The 19,937-nt window shown below is 55.0% G+C and overlaps 1 protein-coding gene across 1 annotated transcript in view; it reads right to left on the reverse strand.

Moving 5' to 3' along the window:
* Positions 1–15,519, reverse strand: part of WFS1 (wolframin ER transmembrane glycoprotein) — a 28,068-nt gene extending 12,549 nt beyond the window's left edge. Inside the window, exons 1-2 of the mRNA XM_082610966.1 lie at positions 15,365–15,519; positions 8,629–8,864 (exon numbers count right to left, since the gene is read on the reverse strand). Of these exons, the coding sequence (XP_082467092.1) occupies positions 8,629–8,863 (235 nt within the window). The 5' untranslated portion in view covers position 8,864; positions 15,365–15,519. The remainder of the gene's footprint in view (positions 1–8,628; positions 8,865–15,364) is intronic.
* Between the last annotated feature and the right edge of the window lie 4,418 nt (positions 15,520–19,937).

The raw sequence follows: 19,937 nt of genomic DNA on the forward strand, positions 1-19,937 counted from the left end.
AACAGACTTCAGCCCCAGGTCAAGAGCATGACAGCAGATGCAGAGAGAACGCGCCAGGAAGCTGCTTTCCTGGGAGCAAGGACCACAAAGCTGCCAGGCGGTGGTTCCAGTGGCTGCTCAGAGCTCGTGGTGGGAGACAAGGGACAGAGCGGGGCACCAGTAACCACCGTCGCCCCCTCAGCTCACTGCAGCCAGAGCGGCTGAGCTCAGGCTTGAACGGAGTTCTAGAAAGATCCGAGGGCTCCAGTTCAAAAGCCCCTGACCTGAAGAACCTGCACCCCAATGCCCAGTGCCCCAATAAAGAAACCAAATTCATGTTTTCCAAGACTGTCGTCTATACACACGACTGATTTTTGGAGGTCATAATCACGGTACATACATTTTGGTGTATATATATATATATAAAGTAGTGAATCACAACCAATTTCCCATGTTGCTCTGCAGTGAAATGTACCATTTCAGTGGCTCAGAAATCCCATCAGGGTTCTGGGCCTCTCCTCTCCATCGGACCTTTAGGTTATTCCCATACTCCCTAATTTTATAAAATGGTGCCAACAAACCATTCTGTAGGTGTATTTTTTATTGGGGGGGTTATTCTCCCAGCATAGGTTCTTCAGGTGAATTACTAGGTCCAAGGGTCCAAACATCATACAGCTCGTGCTATATTTTCATGGTAAAAAGCTATCCTAAGTTACAAAAGCATCACGTAACTTCATCCATTTCACTACAACCTCTCCTGCACTGGGCAGCATAACAAAAACTTTTTTTAAAAAAGATCACTTTTTACCAGTCCCTTTCTTTGATTTAAGCAACCAATACCCGGGCCTATGCCCGACACCACACCTTGCCTCAGCCATTGCCACACCCCACCTTCGCAGGTGCCTATTTGGGATTCACAGACTCTTGCTTTCTAGACATTTCTGGACACAGAAGGCAGAATTCAGGGAAACGTGAACAGTCCCCAGGAACACCCACCGGATGACCAGCTTTCCCTACCCCGTCATCCAGCCTTTCCCAGAACCAGGTCCGCCAGGCTCAGAGCCGGCCCCTGTGTGCAGGGTGCCCAAGTCTACGGCACCCAGGAGCCCAGGGGGAGACAGCAAGGCAGGGGCCTAAAGCGACGCAGCGTAGGAGGTTCAAAGGCAGAGGTCACACCTAGTTTGGAGAGGACACGGGGGCCGGGCGGGGGTGTCTGGGGACGGCTCAAAAGGAGGATTCTTAACGAGACCCACAGGTCAGGCACCTGTACTGAGACCCTCTTGGTGGACGGCTTGCAAACATGATGATACCTCTCCCTGCGGAGTTCAGCCTGGGTTGCCTTGCCCAGAGATGGCTTCAGGGCCCAGGATGTCCATCCCACCCCGTGGCCCTAGACCTTGGTGCTTCCTGAGTCATCAAGGTCAGTTCTCCCTTCGGTTGCTGTCACCCCCTTCAGCAAGGGCAGGAATGAACTTTCTGGCCAAGGGCTCAGACTAAAGAGAACAAATGGGAAGGGTGGGCTCGCAGGGGAGGAGGGTGTGTGTGTAGAGAAATCTGACCCTTAGCGTCAAAGTGCCGCATGACCAAGCGAGAGTCATTTTCAATCCCATCGTCAATATCCATCCAGTAGGACGGTTTATGAAGAATGAGACACTTCGTATTAAGTGCCTGGTCCAGAGTTGGCGTTCCCAGTGTGCGTTCCTTTCCCCTCCCCACGTCCCACCTCTCGGCTGACCCCAGGGCCTTCCTGGCTCACTGAGGCCACACTTCCCAGCCCAACACCAGGCACCTCTCGGAGTTCACAGCTCTTTTCTTTACTAACTAAATTCACAAGTCCAAGGTCCTTTTTATTAAATCAGAATATGAAGGATTCGAGCACAGATCTGTTGGCTAAAAAGATTATTCTGTCCGTGATTAATTTTTCGCAGACATTGTCCATAGCCTGACATTTCAAGAAGTCTCCTCAACATACAGAATCTCTTTGAAACGTGCACCTCACCTCCCTCATTACTCTGCTTTCCGTTTGGCACTGGCAGAAATCGGTCTACAACTACTCAAATGTTGGGCTCATGCTGCCAACCGATCGGGGGGTTCTGGCTTTCTCCATCTAAGGAGGAACCCTCACATAAAGAACACCGCCAGAAGCTGGCTGCGTCAGCGTGGACACCGAGGGCCGCTGAGCACACGAGTTCTCTGCAGGCTTGACCCTCATTCCTGGCCTCTTCCTAACCCTAACCTGATGTCCCCTTTGGGGACCCACCCTCCCCCACTCTCACAGGGTGGGTGCAGCAAGCCTACCTGGCCCGTCCATCTCCCCGACCACAGCAGCAGGTTCAGGGAGGGACACAGACCCAAGTCAGGACAGTGGGGTCCGTGCTGGCTTCTGGGCAATGTCTCTTCCTTCTGCTGGATCTCAGCTGACAGACACCAGCTTGGAGGCCGAGGGCTGCCCTGGGGGAAGCCCACCTGAGAGTGAGGGCACGCAGGAAAGCAGAGCTGGGGGCAGATTCCCAATCATGTCACCTGAGTTCCTGGATACTCTACACTGTGCAGACATATGGAACTAACAAATCCCCTGCACCCTGTTTTTTTGCTTTTTTAAAAAATATATTTATTTGATTGATTGATTGATTTTGGCCGCTTTTGTTCTTTGTTGCCGTGCGCGGCTTTCTCTAGTTGCGGCGAGAGGGGGCTAACTCTTTGTTGCGGCGCACGGGCTTCTCACTGAAGTGGCTTCTCTTGTTGCAGAGCACGGGCTCTAAGCACTCGGGCTTCAGTTGTGGCACACGGGCTTAGTTGCTCCGCGGCATGTGGGAGCTTCCCGGACCAGGGCTTGAACCCATGTCCCCTGCATTGGCAGGTGGATTCTTAACCACTGCGCCACCAGGGAAGCCCCACACCCTGTGTTTTGGTTTTTTTTTGCTTATGTTAATTTACACTGGGTTTCAACATCACCGGCAACCGAGAGTGTGCCGACTCTAGCTCACTTCTGAAAGTCTTTCTGTCGATCACAAAACGGCAATAGCAGAGCTGCATGGCCCTGGGTAGTCTCCTCACCTCTGCGAGGATCCACGGAGGACCAGCACACCCCTTCCTTTATACTATTTATCTCCTGTGGATCCCACGCATTTGAGAGACTTGTATCCACCACACCGCATTAGTAACTGATGCTCATTTTGTCATGAAATGGGAGGAGAGTCCCCAGGATGCTGTCCCCTCCCCCCAGCACAGCCCATCTCCATTTTCCCGCGTCTCTCACGGTCCCACCAGCCTTTACGGAGATGATCTGTGTCCCGCAGGTCTGACCCATCTCCATCCCCCAGTGTCAGACACAGCTCAGCAAATGCTGAACAGATGGAGGGGTGGACAGGGAACCGACAACGGAATGGTCTCAAGATTTCATCTCTGTCTCCCCACATCCTTGCACAGGGCCTGGAACACAGCACACCCTTGGCCTGGAGACTGAACTGCCAAGCTCACCTCCCTGATCTGAGCAAGTTCTGAGTAGAAACAGACAAAGGTGGGTGGCGAGCAAGGCATGCTCCCACTCGTCACCCACCCCAGGGCCGTGGGCTGGGGAGCCTCAGGCGTCCCTTCCCAGAAGTCCCGAGGGCTCTGCCAGCTTCCCGGAGACGGCTGAGAGCAAGTGAGAAGCTGGCTTCCATTTTCCACAACTGCTGAGATCTAGATCTGCTGGAGCACATTGTTTAAATTGTTGAACGCACGCCAAAGGCTCTTAAAAGAAGAGCACAATCTGAAACACACAGAACTGTGGTGCCGTACTCCAGTCTCTAGGGGCTGCCGCCCGTCCACTGCCTCACTCGCTGGCCCTGGACAAGGCCTTGGGCCTTAGAGTCCCTGGTCCTCTCCTGACACCCACCACGTGGGCTGCGGTGAAGGGAAAGGTGATAAGAACCCAAGGGCATCCCACGTGTCCTCCTCATCGCTGTGGGTGGCTGGGTCACCTTGCACCAGGGGGTGTCCCAGCAGCCTTCGTGATGCTGACTCTGGTTCTCATGAACGCACAAGAAGGACAATCCCTGCGACCCTGTCGTTTCCAGGGGCTGGCTAAGCTCCAAGGCGGGGGTCCCGGGCAGGAGGTCCAAGCTGCCCACAGGCCCAAGCAGGGGTCATGGACCTGGCCCGTCATCACTCACCCAGCAGACGTTTACTGAGCGTTGGCCCCGGGCCAGTCTGAGCTCCAGGAGCCAAGGGCACTGAGCTGAAGGAGGCAGGACCCCCGCCCTCCCTACCCACCCAGGGGCCAGACGGGGACAACCACATTCCAACAGTGCAGGCTCAGGGGGGCGGTGGAGGTGCCAGGCACCCTCAATCCTGATGGCAAGGGCTTCCTGGAAGAGGTGACACCCAAGACTTGGAATGCAAAGGGGAGGTTAAAGGCAAGGGATGAAGGGCATGCTGCCAAGTTTCCAAAGGTCCCAGGAAGCCACCAGGCCGGAGACAGCCTCACCGCCCCTGCCACCTGTCCTCACGACAGGTCACCCTAGAGTGAGGGGGTCAGAGTGACGGCCTGGCAACCAGACAGACCAGGGCTTCAGTCAGGGTCAGAATAAAATAATGCGTGTACAAAACTCCCTAAATCATCAACAGCCAGCACCTTGACCGGACAAGGAGAAAGCGAGTCGTTGGTGGCTGTGGCTTGTCCCCAGGATAGCAGGGACTTGGCGCTCCGCGTCCCCTCCCGCGCCACATCATCTCCTGACCTTCCCAATCCCGCCGTCCCGCCCTGAACCCCGCTGGGAAACTGCCCCGCCCACGCCCTGCACCCACTTGGCAGCTCCAGCCAGAGACCTGGAGTCAGCCCAGCTTCCGGGGGCCTCTCCACCTGCCACGTGCCTCCCTGCCGGCCTCAGCTCCCACGGGTCATCTCCACGTCACAGAGGTCATGCCACTCCTCTGGTTGAAACCCTCTAACGTTCCTCAGAACACCCATTCCCCTTATCCCGACCATTTGAGACCCCACGCAGTTGGCCGACCTCTTGACCCCGCGTCCAACCCCTGCCCAGAGCCATCAGCCTGGGAGCCCTTCGTGCCCTGCACGTGGCGGCAGGCCCTCGGTCTTGCCCACTGCCTTGCCCACTGTCTCCTGCACCCGCTGAGCAGGCCCTCGGTCAACACTGGGGTGAACGCTTCCTGCTGTGTCCAATTCAGTGACAGTGACGCCACAGAGAGAAGGGACACAGCAGGGCCCAGATGTGGCGGGCCGGGACCCCGAGGGTGCCAACTGGCCCAGCACTTGCTCAGTACTCCCCGCCCCTCCCCTCGGGGTCAGAAGCCAAACAGAGACCACATGTGTTTCCTGACTCTTCTTATCTGAAACTGGCAGTCTTGACTCAGTCCGTCCTCTGAGGCCGTTTTCCTTCACCCAGATTGAAACCAAGTGCATTCCCAGCCCCGGTCTCCTGGCCCCGCAGCCGTGGGGTGTTTGTGGCTGGACCGAGATTCCGGATCAGGCCCTGGCCTGCCCAGAGGCCTTGGAGACAAAGTAGAGAATGCAGTGATCTTTGAAGGAGATCAGAAGAGCCCAGTGGGGCGCATTTCTGGGGACAATCAGGCACTAGTCCAGCGTGATGGAGCCGCAGAGCTCAGGCCCTCTTCACCCAGAGCTCGGAGGTCCCTGCAGCTCCGCTGGGCATGGGGGCAGCGTGGGACAGGAGACTGGGATCACCCCTGTGCCCATCACTCAGCACTGGCCGCTTTGGCAAGTTGATGGCTCAGTCTCCTCATCTCTAGATGGGGACAAGAACAGAGCCTCCCTCTCGAGCTACCGTGAGGGGTCACGTCAAGCCCCCAGGTCCGCAGTGCACATGGCAGATGCTCCCCACCACGGGTCTGGGGCCCCTGCATGGTGCAGGGGCAGTGCTGAGCTGGGGGTGCTCAGCTCAGGCAGCTGGCTTCTCAAGGGGGAAAACGAAACGGCACGGCTGGGTGAGCTGGAGAAGGGCGGGGCGGGGCCTGGGACTTCCCTAACTCACACAGAGCACCTGGAGCAGCGGGGGCCGAGAGAGTCACGGCGTCCTGCCTCGTGCAGGACACAAGGAAGCACGTGGGCGCACACGCAGGCACGTACAGCTTGCAGCACAACAGCCTCCTGGGGGAGAGAAGAATCTGACGCACACGTGAAGCCCCTACACCCAGACGCAGAGAGCCTGGAGCTGACACTGAGACCGGTCGCCCAAGAGGGACTGAGTGGGGCCGTGAAACTGGAGGGCTGCCCCGACATGCGAGACAACACCCCAGGAGGAGCCTGAATGGGAAGTGAGACGGGCGCAGGGGGCAGGAGGCTTGAGGACATCCACGAAACACATCGAGCTCCAGGCACAGACCCTCTCCACGCCACCGGGCAGGCACCTAAGGGACGAGGGGCCTTGACTCAGCACCTCGTCCCATGCGCCATGCTCAGAGCACAGGGTCCCAGCACGTGGACTCCACATGGCTGGTATGACTGCACCCACTTTACAGATACAGAGACAGGCTCAGCGAGGCCTCCCAACTCCCTCAAGGGCACACAGCTCAAGGCCACCAGCCCGGCCAAGCGTCCCACCTCAGCCATCCCGGCACCATCTTCCTGCACCACCTCATGGCCCTGACACTCAGTAAATAAATAGCTCATGTGCACAGACGTAGTCCAGAGTCCCGGCTGGGGTGCACGGGAGACGAGCACCGGCACCAAACTACAGGGCGTTTTTCAAACTACAGACTTCGACCCAGAAGGTCATGGAACCAATTTAACTGCCCACAAACAGCATTTGTTTTTAAATAAAAGCAACAGAATGGAGACTATCAGACAGCAACACACACACTAAGGACAAGTATGGTTTTGGAAATTTCCGTTCCCGGAATGTGTGCGTGTGTGCGTGTGTGCGTGCAGGATGTGTGCGTGTGTGCGTGCAGGCCCATGGGTGTGTGAGTCCGGTGATGGCAACACACGTCTTTCTTGCTGTGGGAGGAGGTCAGAAAGTCTAAGAGGCGGCAGTGCCTTGAGAGCTGGGTAGGATTTCAACAGGTGGAGATGGTGATGGCATATTTTGGGCAGAGGTTCCCACGTGGCAAAGGGGAGGTGGGGGAACAGGGAAGGCGGAGGCGGATTTGGAGAACGTGGGATGGTCTTGGTGAGCAGGGAGGAGAGGGCGGTGATCCACGGAAAGAAGTCACAGGGCTTTCACCACCCACGGAGCTTTTAGACCCGATGTCCCCAGCGGGCTCCGTTCTGATCGCCGCACCCGTAATCGGAGCCAAGGTCCCTACTTCACAGGTTTGGTCGCTGTGAGAATAAGACAGACGCACTGAGAAGCACTGGGTGGATAATTAGAAAAAGTAACGCCGATACCAACTATGTTTTCCCCAAATATCACAGCCAGAGGTCCAGGGATCCTCCCTTTCTTGGAACTCACAGTAGACTTGAGGATTTTTCCCTACAACAGCCCCGAAAACACAGAGGAGCCTCTCACACAAGGCTCCTGTTACAGCCCGTTGCCTGGCCCTGCCCCCGCTCACTCCTGGTGTAGCTCAAATCGCAGGCCAGACACGAGAGCATCACCAGTCTGAGCCTTCCTTCTTCGCTGCCACCCCGTCACCTGGGAGGTCCGGGGCTCTCTCTACCCCAAGCCCACCCCAGGCGAGGCCATTTCTTCCCTCTGGCCCTTGCCAGTGCTGCGCCCTCTCTCCCCAGGCTCACTCTTGCTCAGGCGTCATCTCTTCTCACAGAGCAGGTCCCCACCTCCCCAGCGCCAGGGCCAGGGCCACCTCTATGCTCCCCAGGCCCTGTGCTTCCCTCTGCTCCCCACGAGACCGTGGACTCCTTGGAGGCAGGGGGCAGGCCTGACTCACTTGTGCTGCCAATGGCCACTCAGGGCCAGCAAAGGGCCATGCTCAGTGAGCAGCAGCAGGTGGACAGAGGACGGACCAAACCCTGGTGTCCCTCCCCCAATGTCAGCAAGGCTGCCAGAGCCACAACCAGCTGTCCCGTCGCACCCGGGTCCTCACACTGTCTCATCTCTTCCCCTGGGAGGTGCCTCCTGGGACAGAGTGGAAACCTGAGGAGGCCCAGGAGTGGACTGCGGGGGAGGGGAAGCCCTTGGAAGCCTGGCCTGAGGATGGAAGATGGTGGTCCAGAGGGCAGCGGGGACCTGGGTCTGGGCCCAGGTATATTCCAGGCTGGCAGCCAGTCCCCAAGGGGAGTGGCCACGTGGGGCCCCCAGACCAGGCAGAGCTGCCTGACTGAATGGCCCCTGAGCAGTGGCCACGGTGGACAGGGAACAACATGGGTTGCCCCGAGTGCTGGGCGGGACCAGCTGGGGTGGGGAAGACTTCCTCCTGCCACCTCCCCCCATACAGTGCCTGGTGGGGACCGTGAGCAGGTGGGAGCTGATGCATTTGATTATAAATAAAATAAGGAAATGTGAAGTCTGCTGCAGCCCAAGTTTGTGAACTTAGGAGCAAAGGCCGCTGCAAGGTGAGAGTCGAGGGGCCCTGGGTGGAGCAGGTGGGCCCCCAACCACAGGGGATGCCCTGCAGGAGGAACCTCGCAGGGGTGTCTGGACCACGTGCCAGGACTTGGGTGCTCGCCCTGCTTCTAGAACAGCCCCGGGGGAGGACATTCCAGCTTCCCAGGCCCCAGGCCCTTACCTGTTCCATCCACCCTTTCTTGGCTCCTGGCATACGAGGCCTGGGACACGGCCGGGACAGCTGTGTCTCTCACTTCTGGTCCAGGTCCAACCTGGGGTCCGGGAGCTCGGGGCGCCCCACTCGTCTCCTGCTCCACCGAGGTCGTGGCATTGAGCCGTGAGCGGGCCTGGGGCTGTTGTGGCAGCGGTGGAGACTGTGGGCCAGAGGGGCTCGGAGTACGGGCACCGGAAGCCATTCTGTAGCGAGAAAAGCGGAGGGTCAGACACATGAGGCCAGCCAAGCCCAGACTGCTCTGGCCTCTAGTTTCTGGTAAAGAGAGGGGATGGAAAAGGGAAGCAGGGTGGGGGCTGCCCAGCATTCTATGTGATCTCATTCAACCTCACAACAGCCCCCGTAAGACACTCCCATTTTACAGGGCAGGAAATCGAGGGATGAAACACTCAAGGCCGGCTGGCTCGGCAAGTCCCACAGCAGGCATGAGCCGGGCCCTAAGTCTCAAGGCCTTGAGTCCCTGCCTCACCAGGCATGAGCCACGGGACCTCGGGTATGCTCATCTGAGACGTGGGGATGTAGAATGTCATGAGGATTCAGTGAGATGGTCCACACGGAGCCCTGGGCACAGTGCCTGGCTGTGCTGGGATGAAAGCTGGCCTCTGAGTATGTCCACCCAAACTCTGTGAAGGAGACCTTGCTTGGAAAAAGGGGTCCTTGCAGATGTAATCACGGATCTTGACATGAGGTCATCCTGACTTAGGGTGGGCCCTAATCCAGTGACTGGTATCCTTATAAGGAGAGGGAAACACACAGACACAGAGAGGAGGGCACCGTGTGAAGGAGGAGGCGGAGATCAGACAGATGAAGCTGCACGCCCAGGGATGCCAAGGATCGCCAGCGACACCCAAAGCCAGGAGAGGCGAGGAAGGACTCTCCCTCAGGGCCCCCAGGAGCAACCAACCCCGCCGACATCCTGATCACAGACTTCTGCCTCCAGAACTATGAGACAATAAATGTCTATTGTCTAAAGCCACCAAGTTTCTGTAAATTTCTTATATGAGCCCTAGGAAATGAATACACTGGCACAGGGTGAAAGTTAAATAAAAGTGAGGAGAGGGGAAGAGGAAGAGGAGGGATAGGGAGGGCGAGGGGAGGAGGGAAGAGAGGGGAAAGGGGGAGTGAAACGGGGAGGGGAAGAGAAGGGGGGAACACAGCCCCTGGAGCCAGGACGTAGTCAGACCTGCCCAACTCCCAAGCCCTCCACGCTAGGCCTGAACCACAGGACAAATATCAGGGAACTTGAATGCACCCGATATGAACACACACTAGATGTGGAGTGACGGAAACCATGAAGCTGGTGTGTCAGAACAGATGACTGGAACAGACTGGTGAGCGCAGAGAGTCTACAACAGGGGAAAGGGCTCCATTAGTCAATAATGCCATTTAGCAAAATAGCAAAAACCACCACTGACACAATTAAGGGCAACCATGAGCCCCAGACCATGGAGCTGAGAGCTCTAGGAGTTCCCCAGCCAGGGAACCAGGATCAGACACAGACCCTGAAGAAGTCGGGACCACGTGCTCTGTGCGGGGGATCCCCAAGGATCCCATGACCCTCACCACAGCCTCAAGGCCATCTCCATCCTCTTCACTGAGATGAGGAAATGAGCACAGAGCAGGGAAAGCCCAGCAATGAGGAATCTGGCTACCAAACTAACCCGTCGTAGCCGTTGCGCCCTTGGCTGTGTCCACCAGCTCTGTGGTCCTGAGCAGGCCACGTCCCTCTCTGCACCTCAGTTCCCTCAACTGTAAATGGGGACATCATCTCACACTTGGGGACACTGTGAGGACTCCATGAGACCAGAGACCACAAGGGACCAGGTTCCCAGGCATCCCCAGTGCCCAGCTCCAAGCTCTGAGCCTGCCCCGAGCCTGCCAGAGTGGGTGTCTGCAGACTGCTGACACAGCAAGAGTCGGAGGGGGCCCCAGGCGCCCCACGCCACTTCCCCGGAGCTACACAACCATGTCTGCTCCATTCCTACTAGAGATGGGTCCCAGAGATCAGATCTCTGTCCGCCAAAGAACCCTGGAGATTTCAATCTGGACATTCCTCCCTCAGAGGGACTGAGCCCTTATTTTAAAACATCCCCCTGGCTGCAAACCAAAAGCATGTCAAGCCACATGGATCTGCTTGGAAACCAACGCAGTGCTTGGTGCTATTTCCAAACACCAGGCTTCCCAGAACCAAACAAAGAGGAAACTTTTGTGAAATTCGTCATCTGGCTGCACGTGCAGACCCACTGGGCAGGTGGCCAGCTGTGGGCGGGGAAGGTCAGAAGGTGATTTAGCAGACAGAACCCAGTTGTGCAGGTCACTGGCTGACCTGAGACAAACCACGTGGAGCCACATCCGACCTGGAATTTCAGGAAAACACAGGTTCTGGCTGGCCTGTTGGGCTAAGTATTATGCATGTCACATTACAATCAAAATAACACTGTTTAAAGTAAAATCTCTGGTAAGTGAGAATGGAAGAATAAAGGAGGATTAATTTTCAGGTTCCCTGAGAGTTGGCCAAACCCTTTTTGAATCAAAGACCTTGTTATTTTAAAACAAACGAAATGATCCATTGCCATGGATGGGTCACAGGGAGGATCACAGGTGATCTCCCGGTGGAGGGACCCACATGGTGTCTGGTGCTTTCTTTTCTGTCTTCTTTCCTGTGACACCGGGGGCCCTGAAGGCAGGGGCTACATCTCATTCACTCAGAATACCTGCCTGCTTGCCTTGCAAGGTACACCGGAGGCAGCCTGGCCTGGGGGAAGGAGCCCGGCTGGGGAAGAGCCTGCCCCATCTCACTGTGTGATCGGAAGCAGGTCCCTCCCTCCAGCCTGGCCCCAGAATCCCGAATCCAGACTCCTGACTGCAGGATGAGAGCATCAGCGTCCCGCTCCCCCCCAGCTCCAAGACTCTTCCGATGCCTACGAGTGGGGCAGTCAACCCACACTGCCGCCCCGTGACCAGAGCAATAGCTTGGAACCTGTCATTGTGTAAAGATCCAGAAAAGCAGAGTGGCCAGCATTCTTTCCACATGAGCACCCAGGCATATTTTTATCCCATCAAAACACAAAATGCCAGCATCACGGAGCTCGGCTAAGGGGCTGCCACCCCCTGAGAGGGCTGCTAGGATCATGCATCTACTGACACGTGGAGAATGATCTCACGTGGACTTCGGCCCAAGCTCTCTAACCCTTGCTCGGGCCGGCCCCACTCTGCTCTCCCCCCAGGGGGGCCACCCCGACCTCTGAAACAAGCCCCCATGGGAAGCCTTAAGGATGTTCACACACCCTCTGAGCAGAGCCTCCACCATCAGGATCCCAGACCAGGGGAAAAACCAGGGGTGCCCACGGTTTCACATTCAGCCCACTTGCTGCTCCCCCACATCCACGTGCCACTGTGGACCTCCACGCCTTTGCTCCTACAGAGCACCTCTCTGGTGTCCATCACAGCTGTACCTTCCAGCACCGTCCAGAGAGGGTAGGTGTGAAACTCACAGCCCCTCCAGATGGTGCTACACTATATAGCTGTTAACCAGGACCTGTATAAGAACGTTTAAAGATAAGGAAATGTTTGGGTTTCCCTGGTGGCGCAGAGGTTGAGAGTCCACCTGCCAATGCAGGGGACACAGGTTCGTGCCCTGGTCTGGGAAGATCCCACGTGCCGCGGAGCGGCTGGGCCCGTGAGCCATGGCCGCTGAGCTTGCGCGTCCGGAGCCTGTGCCCCGCAACGGGAGAGGCCACAACAGTGAGAGGCCTGCGTACCGCAAAAAAAATAAAAAATAAAAAATAAGGAAATGTTTGCATGACGCAAACATTAAGCAGGATTTAAAGCACCATGAGCTATTGCTCTGAGTCTATTTAGGATGAAAACAAAACTCATCTGCACAAAAAGATGGAAGAAAATGCCCCCACAATGGTTATACTATGTCTGGGTGAAGAGACTACAGGTAGTTTTATTTTATTCTTTTTCTAAATGTACTTCCCTCATTTTCCATAATGAACATGCAAGGTTTTTGAAATTACCACAAAATGTTATTCTAAAACCCATCTGTGACTGAGCCTGAAGGGAGAGGGCCCCGGGGTTCCCAGGGTCTGGGATGTCTGCTCTGGCCTAGATAGCCCAACAGCCTGGCACAGGGCTGCTCCTCAAGACAAGGGCACATAGCCCTTGGAGGTACCTATTTTTGCCCCAGAGTATTAAGGGCCAAACCAAGGAACATTCCGGCTCTACCCAATGTGCCAAGTTCCCAGGACTAAGGGGGAATCAAGCTGGGAATGCTCCTCGCCTGGCCGGGATGGGTCAGTGGGCATGGACTGTGGGCCGATCCTGTGCCGGGCCCCAACTTGGGCCTCCCGGGCCCCAGAGAGGATCCTATAGGACCTGCCTTGGAGAACTCAGTCCAGATGGGAAGGATGACACCCAAACTGACAACCACAAGGAGGGAGCTCTCGGGGGCTGCAAGCACAGAAGGGGGCCACACTCAGCGGTGGAAAAGGGGCAGGGTGGGGATTCTGAATGAGTGGCCTTGACTAAAGCTTTAGGACAAGCAGACATGGGCCAGGCAAGGGTGAAGGGAGGGAGGAATGGAGGTGTGTGGGCATTTCAGAGGGGGACTGCCCAGGAGAAAGGGCAGCAGACATGGCTTAAAGGCAACATGGCTGGGAAGGTGCGGAAGTGACTCTGGGGCGGGCGCACAGGGAGGAGAAAAGAGGCTGAGCGGGCAGCCGGAACCTGGGGCAGGTCCCGAGGGCCTGAACAAGTGCCAGGCTTAGTGTGGGGCTGAGCGTAGGGCAGAAGGAAATGCAGGCTGGTGCTGCAGGGCAGTGGCAGTTAAAGAACCATCAGGGCTGTATGGGGATGGCCCAGGGAGACCAGGGAGGGAGCTGGGTGGTCTTCCAGGGAAAGTGAGGAGGCCTGGCCTAGGGCAGGCATCTGAGTGCGCTCCTGGGCCAGGAGAAACAGAAGTATCACCAACTGAATGTGGGCAGGGGGGAGCAGAATGGGGCCTGATTTGTGCCCTGGGGCCATGGTGTCGGTGCCACTTGCTGAGGAGGGGACCTGGGAGAGGGGAAGGAGCCATAGGAAGCATAGAGCAAGCTCGCTATCATAATTCTTACCACCGCTATCGTGGACCAGGATTTGGTCTCTGTCCCACAGCACAGGCATTCTGGGGATCAGGCACTGAACTAGGTTCCCCTCTGTGACCAGCCCCAAAGGCCTGTCCAGCCGTGGCCTGGGAGGGGCAGGGGAGGCCTGAGTGGGGAGTCCTCCACATACCCTTCCATCCTGGGAAAGAAGATGAGATGTGGTCTCCCAGCAACCTTTCCTGTGTCCAGTCAAAGGTCCATTGGCTGGGGGAGCAAGTATATAAAGGAACGTTCTTCTGAATCCCTGATCAGATGCCAAGGGGCTCCAGTGAGAATCACAGCCCCTTGGAGACAGAGTGGACAGGACGGGCAGTGGAGAGTATGGCCTCTGGGCTTCTGTTGGCGTGGCTTCCTCACTGAGTCTGCAGTGAGGGCAGGCAGCCAGCACACTGAGTACCCAGGGCATCGTTCCCTCAGTGATGCATCCCAGAAGAAGGGAAAGCCCTTTACAAATGGGCCAAGTGCCAGGAGTCACTGTCCAAGGTGAGGAGAGGCAGGCACTGGTTCTCAGCACCTGCCCAGGGGCAGAGGTTTCCCACCAGGCTCTGCATGATCAGCTGTGGGGTCTTAACTTCCTCATGGGTCAAATAGGGGTATAATTCCTACCCCTAAGACTACTGGGAGGGCCAAATACTGTACAAATGTTAGTTCCTCAGAATTTCTTAACGTCAACTACAATAAATGGTGTGAGAGGGCCCAGCTCCACCACACCCAGAAGTCAGATTCCCCAGAAAGTTTCCATCTATCAAAACAGAAATTGATGTTCCTGAGGGCCAGGTTCACACCAGCCAGGGCCCAGGGGCTGCCACTGCCCCTCCCCATGGCTTACTGAGGAGGAGCCCCAGGGGGAGAGTAACTGCTACACAGATTCTAAGTGGGCAGTGGGGGCTTCAGCCTCAGAATCTGCCCCCTCAGGAGGGCACGTGCCTGCTTGGGGAGTGAACCCCCAGCACGCGCGCGCACGCACACACACACACACACACACACACACCCAGCAGCCCCTATGAGGAGGCCCAGGCGCCTTCCAGCGGCCCCAGGGGCACTGAAGGCGGCCCGGGGTTCCAGAGAGCCCGCCGACGGCCGCGGAGGAAGGGCCATGACTGGGCAACTTGGTACAGATGCTGTGGGACGCAGGGCAGGCGCGCCCCCTTCCATTTGCTGGGTCCCCAGCGCCACAAGCCGCCTGCCTCTGAAGCCGGTTTTCCCGCCGGCAGTGGGGTTTCTAAGCCAGGCTCGCGGGCGTGACGGTGCTCGGAGCGCGCAGTGCCCCGCGATGCCCGGGGTGCCCGGACTGGGGACGAGGGGGCGCGCACCCCGGAAGGAAGACGCGATCGAGGCCCGGGCAGGGGTTGCCGTGAGCGTCGCGGAGAGGGCGGGACCCCGGCCCTCCAACTTCTGGGGAACTTGTAGGGGACACTAGTACCAGCCGCCCGTCCGCTCAGATGGGGAAACTGAGGCCGAGGCGGGCTGCAACTCCGGGTGCTCCCGGTTCTCTTTCCAGCCCACCCTGCGACCATCCCTTGCCGTGAAGTACTCACGCTAGTAGGCCTCACGCGGCGCCGCGACGCCCTTGGACTTCAGAGCTCGCTGCAAAGTTGCTCGAGAGGAGCTGGACGCACCGGGGCCAAAGGGAAGCAACCGCGACCGAGCGGGCGGCGCCGATTACAGTGGCAGCGGGAGAGCTCTGCCCACAACGAGGGGAGGGGAGGGGCGGGGCCGGGGGCGGGGCCGCAGTCTGTCCTCCACTCTCGACGCGGCCAGGAGGACGCGGCGCCGACTCGACCCGCTGAGCGGCCGGCGTGCCTGCCAATCACGCTCTCCTCCGCCAATCACAGAGCGCCTCGCCTGACAGTTGCCCACTGGCCCACAGGGCCTCCAGAGAAGAGGTCGTCGGGTGGGCGGGTCGGACCCGCCCACAGCGAAAGTTTCCGAGTGGACTCGGGCCCTGGCTCAGCCCCGGCCCTGCCACTCCACTCCCACAGACCGTCAGGTCACTGGGAAAGAAGTGCACTCGGTGCGTAACAGGTGGTTGGACCCCCGGACGAGACTCGGACCACCTTTCACTCACTACCCTGGCCCCAGCGTCCCCAACTTCAGATTCATTATCATTGTTACTGCAATATTAACTAACACGTTGAGCGCCTACTATGCACCAGACGCCTTAATTTCGGCCTCACCAAAGATGGAGAGGGCTCCCCTAACAGAGGAACAGGGATAGGAAGATGTGACCCATTTAAATGTGTACCTGTAACCAAGCGCTGCTTTAAATGCGTGAAATGCAACGTAGCATGCTTTCACAAGGTAAATGTGTGGCGCGAGGCTAAGGCAGTTTGGAAACCCTCCTTTCGGTTCTGCCATGGGGTCTGAGAGGTGTGGTTTGCAGATAGGGGCAAAGGTCTATACTTGAGACAGGCCTTGGGGCTGTGAAACACCGGTTGGCGGTGCGGGGCGCCTCCTGGGCTGTGTCTGCTCTGTCTGGTCCTCACAGCCAACCTGAGATGCCTGTCCTGCGTTATCATTGCAGAAACTGCGGCTCAGAATGGCTGCTGGGAATATGTGACCAATATTTCGGGGGCAAAGTTTCCAGATGGTTTGGGAGGTGAGTTCTATCCACTGAACACACTACCTCGGGGACTTTTGTTAAAGCCACGAGACTCACATCAGGCAACTCACTTTATCCTCCAGCTGCCCCCCCCATCCGATCCCCATCTTCATGTCTGACCCGGTGAGGCTCACAGAGGAAGGAAGGAAACAGGCGTCGAGCAGCACCCACTCTGCCCCAGGCTCAGTTTGGGGGATTTCACACCTCAAGGTTTTTCATTTCATCCCCAATGTCACTGTGAGGCAGGTGACATTGGGCGCATTTCTATTGATGAGAAGATTGGGGCTCAGACATAGACGAGTATTTGTCCAAAGTCACACAGAACTCTTTCCCCCTTGCAGTATACTAATTACAGAAAATTTGGAGAATTAACACAAAGTAGAAAGAAGAAAAAAATCACTCAAAAGCTATTACTGTTCACATTTTGGGGTTTAGGCATATTTAAGAAAGGGTTTCCAGAAGTCACTGTGATCACACTGCATGTATTGGTACATGTGTGTGTTCATTAGAGCAAAGTCCTAGAAGCAGAATCACTGAATCCTGATAGGCTTCTTCAGATCTATAGATACATTTTACCAAAACAAGTTTCTCAAAGTTCCCTCCAGTTTACTTCTGAGGGGTACACACTGGCTTGGAGAATTTACTTTATTTTTTAGCCTTGCCTACTATGGTCAATGAAAAATGGTCCCTTTGCAATTGCAATTTGCATTTCCATGGTAATTAAGAGGCTGGACATTTCATATTTCTTAATTTTGAGAAGGATTCTCATTCTCATTTATCTATTGGGAGCTTAGAGGCTCTTTGAAAACTAACCAGATGAGTTTCTTTTCTTTCTAACCCACCCATCTTTACTGCCCATCCTCTCCTTCAGCATGGAGGGCTGGAGGCTGACCTGAATGGCTCCTGCAGGCCACCCTTGGGATCAGCAGCCCTCTTTGCACCTGCAAGGCTGGGAGCAGAGACACCTCCTCCAGCATCTTGGCAGGACTTTTCCAACTCATTTGTCACTGTCTACAAGAACATAAGCAGCTTGTCATCCATCCCCACTGGCTGGTCACTGCCCACCATCAAGGAGACCACCATCAAGTAGAGGACAAAACCTGTGAAGGGACCCAATAAACAGTGGGAAGGGGACAGATTGAACAATTCTTCCTGGGGAGGCAAGAGAGAAAATGAACCTCAGTCAGAGCACAGAAACATTTAACATATGCCATGGATTTAAAAAGCTTTAAAAGTTGTAGGTAAATTCAGAAAGAGAATAGTTGCAGTGAGAAAAATTAGCACTGGAAGATAATGTGGAATAAATGCCTTAAAATGTGGAGGAACAATACATGAAAATCATCAGGGAGAAAATGAGAGGCTTGCTGGCAGTTCCAGGTGGTACGGCATGTAAAGAACAGGCACTCCAAAAGGAGCTGGAGGGGAAACAAATGAAAGAAATGCTAGAAGAAAATGTCTCTGGGCTGAAGATATGCCATAAAATCTCCAACTCCAAGGATAAGTTATGAGAAAGTCTTGCAGAATTCCAGAAAAAAGCGGTCACAACCGAAAGAAGGAGAATCAGAGTGGTGCCAGATTCCTAGGCAATTTTGGGACAATGTCCAGGGATTCTGACTGTCTGATCAACTTTCCCCTGCTATGATGGAATTCATGTGTCAGGGCAGAAGGAAAATATCTAACATGGCAAGACACAGAGAAGGCCCCTTTGCCCACGGAAGTTTCCCTCTCACCGACATAGTTCAATCACAGCAGAAATCTCGAGATAAAACACAGAAAACAGTGGTGAGCAATGACCCTTGCAAAATATGTGGTTTAATCTAAATATGCCTGGGATTCTGTACAATAATTGCTAAATAGGGATTCTTGAAACATAAGCCACATACTGTAAGGGAAACCTGTATTAGCTTGAAAGTAAAAAATAGAATTGAGGGCTTCCCTGGTGGCGCAGTGGTTGAGAGTCCGCCTGCCGGTGCAGGGGACACAGGTTCGTGCCCCGGTCCGGGAAGATCCCACATGCCGCGGAGCGGCTGGGCCCGTGAGCCATGGCCGCTGAGCCTGCGCGTCCGGAGCCTGTGCTCCGCAACGGGAGAGGCCACAACAGTGAGAGGCCCGCGTACCGCAAAAAAAAAAAAAAAAAAAGAAAGGGGGGAGACAGAGGAAATAACAGCAATAACAACAAAATCTAAGAAAAGATGAAAAATTTAAAACCACGGATATCAACGTTCATAACAAATGTGAATGGGCTGAATTTCCTATCAAAATCCCGTGAGGCTGGGATAAAATCCAAATCTAGTTTAAGTGCTGTTTACAAAGGCATACACCAAAAATGCTGACGAATAGAGGTCCAAAATAGTCTACATTTGAAAACTGAAATTTAAAAGATAACAAGAATGACAAATTAATGTTGTTTAAAGAATTCAAGGCAGAAAGTATTCACAGGAACAAAGAGGGATATTATGTAATTGTGCAAGGTACAATCCACAGAGATTCAACAGTCATAAACCTTAATGCATCAGAAAATACAGCAGCTGTGATGGTTACTTTTATGTGTCAATTTGTCAAGGCCAAGATTTGGCCAAACACTAGTCTAGATGTTGCTGTGAAGATATTTTTTTAGACAAGAGTAACATTTATACCAGTAGACTTTGAGTAAAGCAGATGACCCTCTATAACGTGGGTGGGTCTCACCCAATCAGATGAAGGCCTTAAGAGGTGATGACTGAGGTCCTCTGAGGAAGAGGGAACTCTGCCAGCAGATGACCTTCAGATTTAAGTTGCAACATCAACTTTCTCTGGATTTGCAGCCTGCCCTGAGGTTTTGGACTTGCCAACCCCCATGATCACATGAGCCAGTTCCTTAAAATAAATCTCTCTCTAGATATAGGTACAGATATAGAGATAGAGATAGAGATAGAGATAGAGATAGAGATATCTCCTATTGGTTCTGTTTCTCTAGAGAACCCTGACTGATATGGCACCCAAACTCATAGGGCAATAACTTGGAAATACTAAGAGAACTTATTAAAACACAGCTCTTGTCCTAATTCAATGCCATCTCTCTAGAAGGTCTGTCTTCACTCTCCCACGAAGTCGAACCCTGTGCTTTGCTGTTGAGTACTGAATGAATGAATGGATGAAGGAATGAATGGCATCATAAGGACAGCGTCCAGACCCTTTAATGGGATATCTAAAAATGCCTCCCACACTTCAGTCCTATTGTCCCGTCTGCAGTCCTCTGATGCCTCCCTGTTCTCAGATTCTGCATTCATGTGCTTGCCCACTTCTTTCCTATTTAAAGTCCATTTCAATTTACTCAGCAAACATCCTTCCTCACTTTTCTCTGTACACTTGGCATGTAGCCCAATGCCTACCAGTTTCAGGCATTGGGCTACATGCCAAGCGTACAGAGAAAAGTGAGGAAGGACGTTCGTGAGTTTTCATCTGAAGGACAGCAGAGTTGGGGCCTTTTTCAGACCATCAGTATACTAGGCCAAAAATGGTCCCCTAGA

This window comes from Mesoplodon mirus (assembly GCF_964341445.2).
Source record: "Mesoplodon mirus genome assembly, chromosome: 2".
Lineage (NCBI taxonomy): Eukaryota > Metazoa > Chordata > Mammalia > Artiodactyla > Ziphiidae > Mesoplodon > Mesoplodon mirus.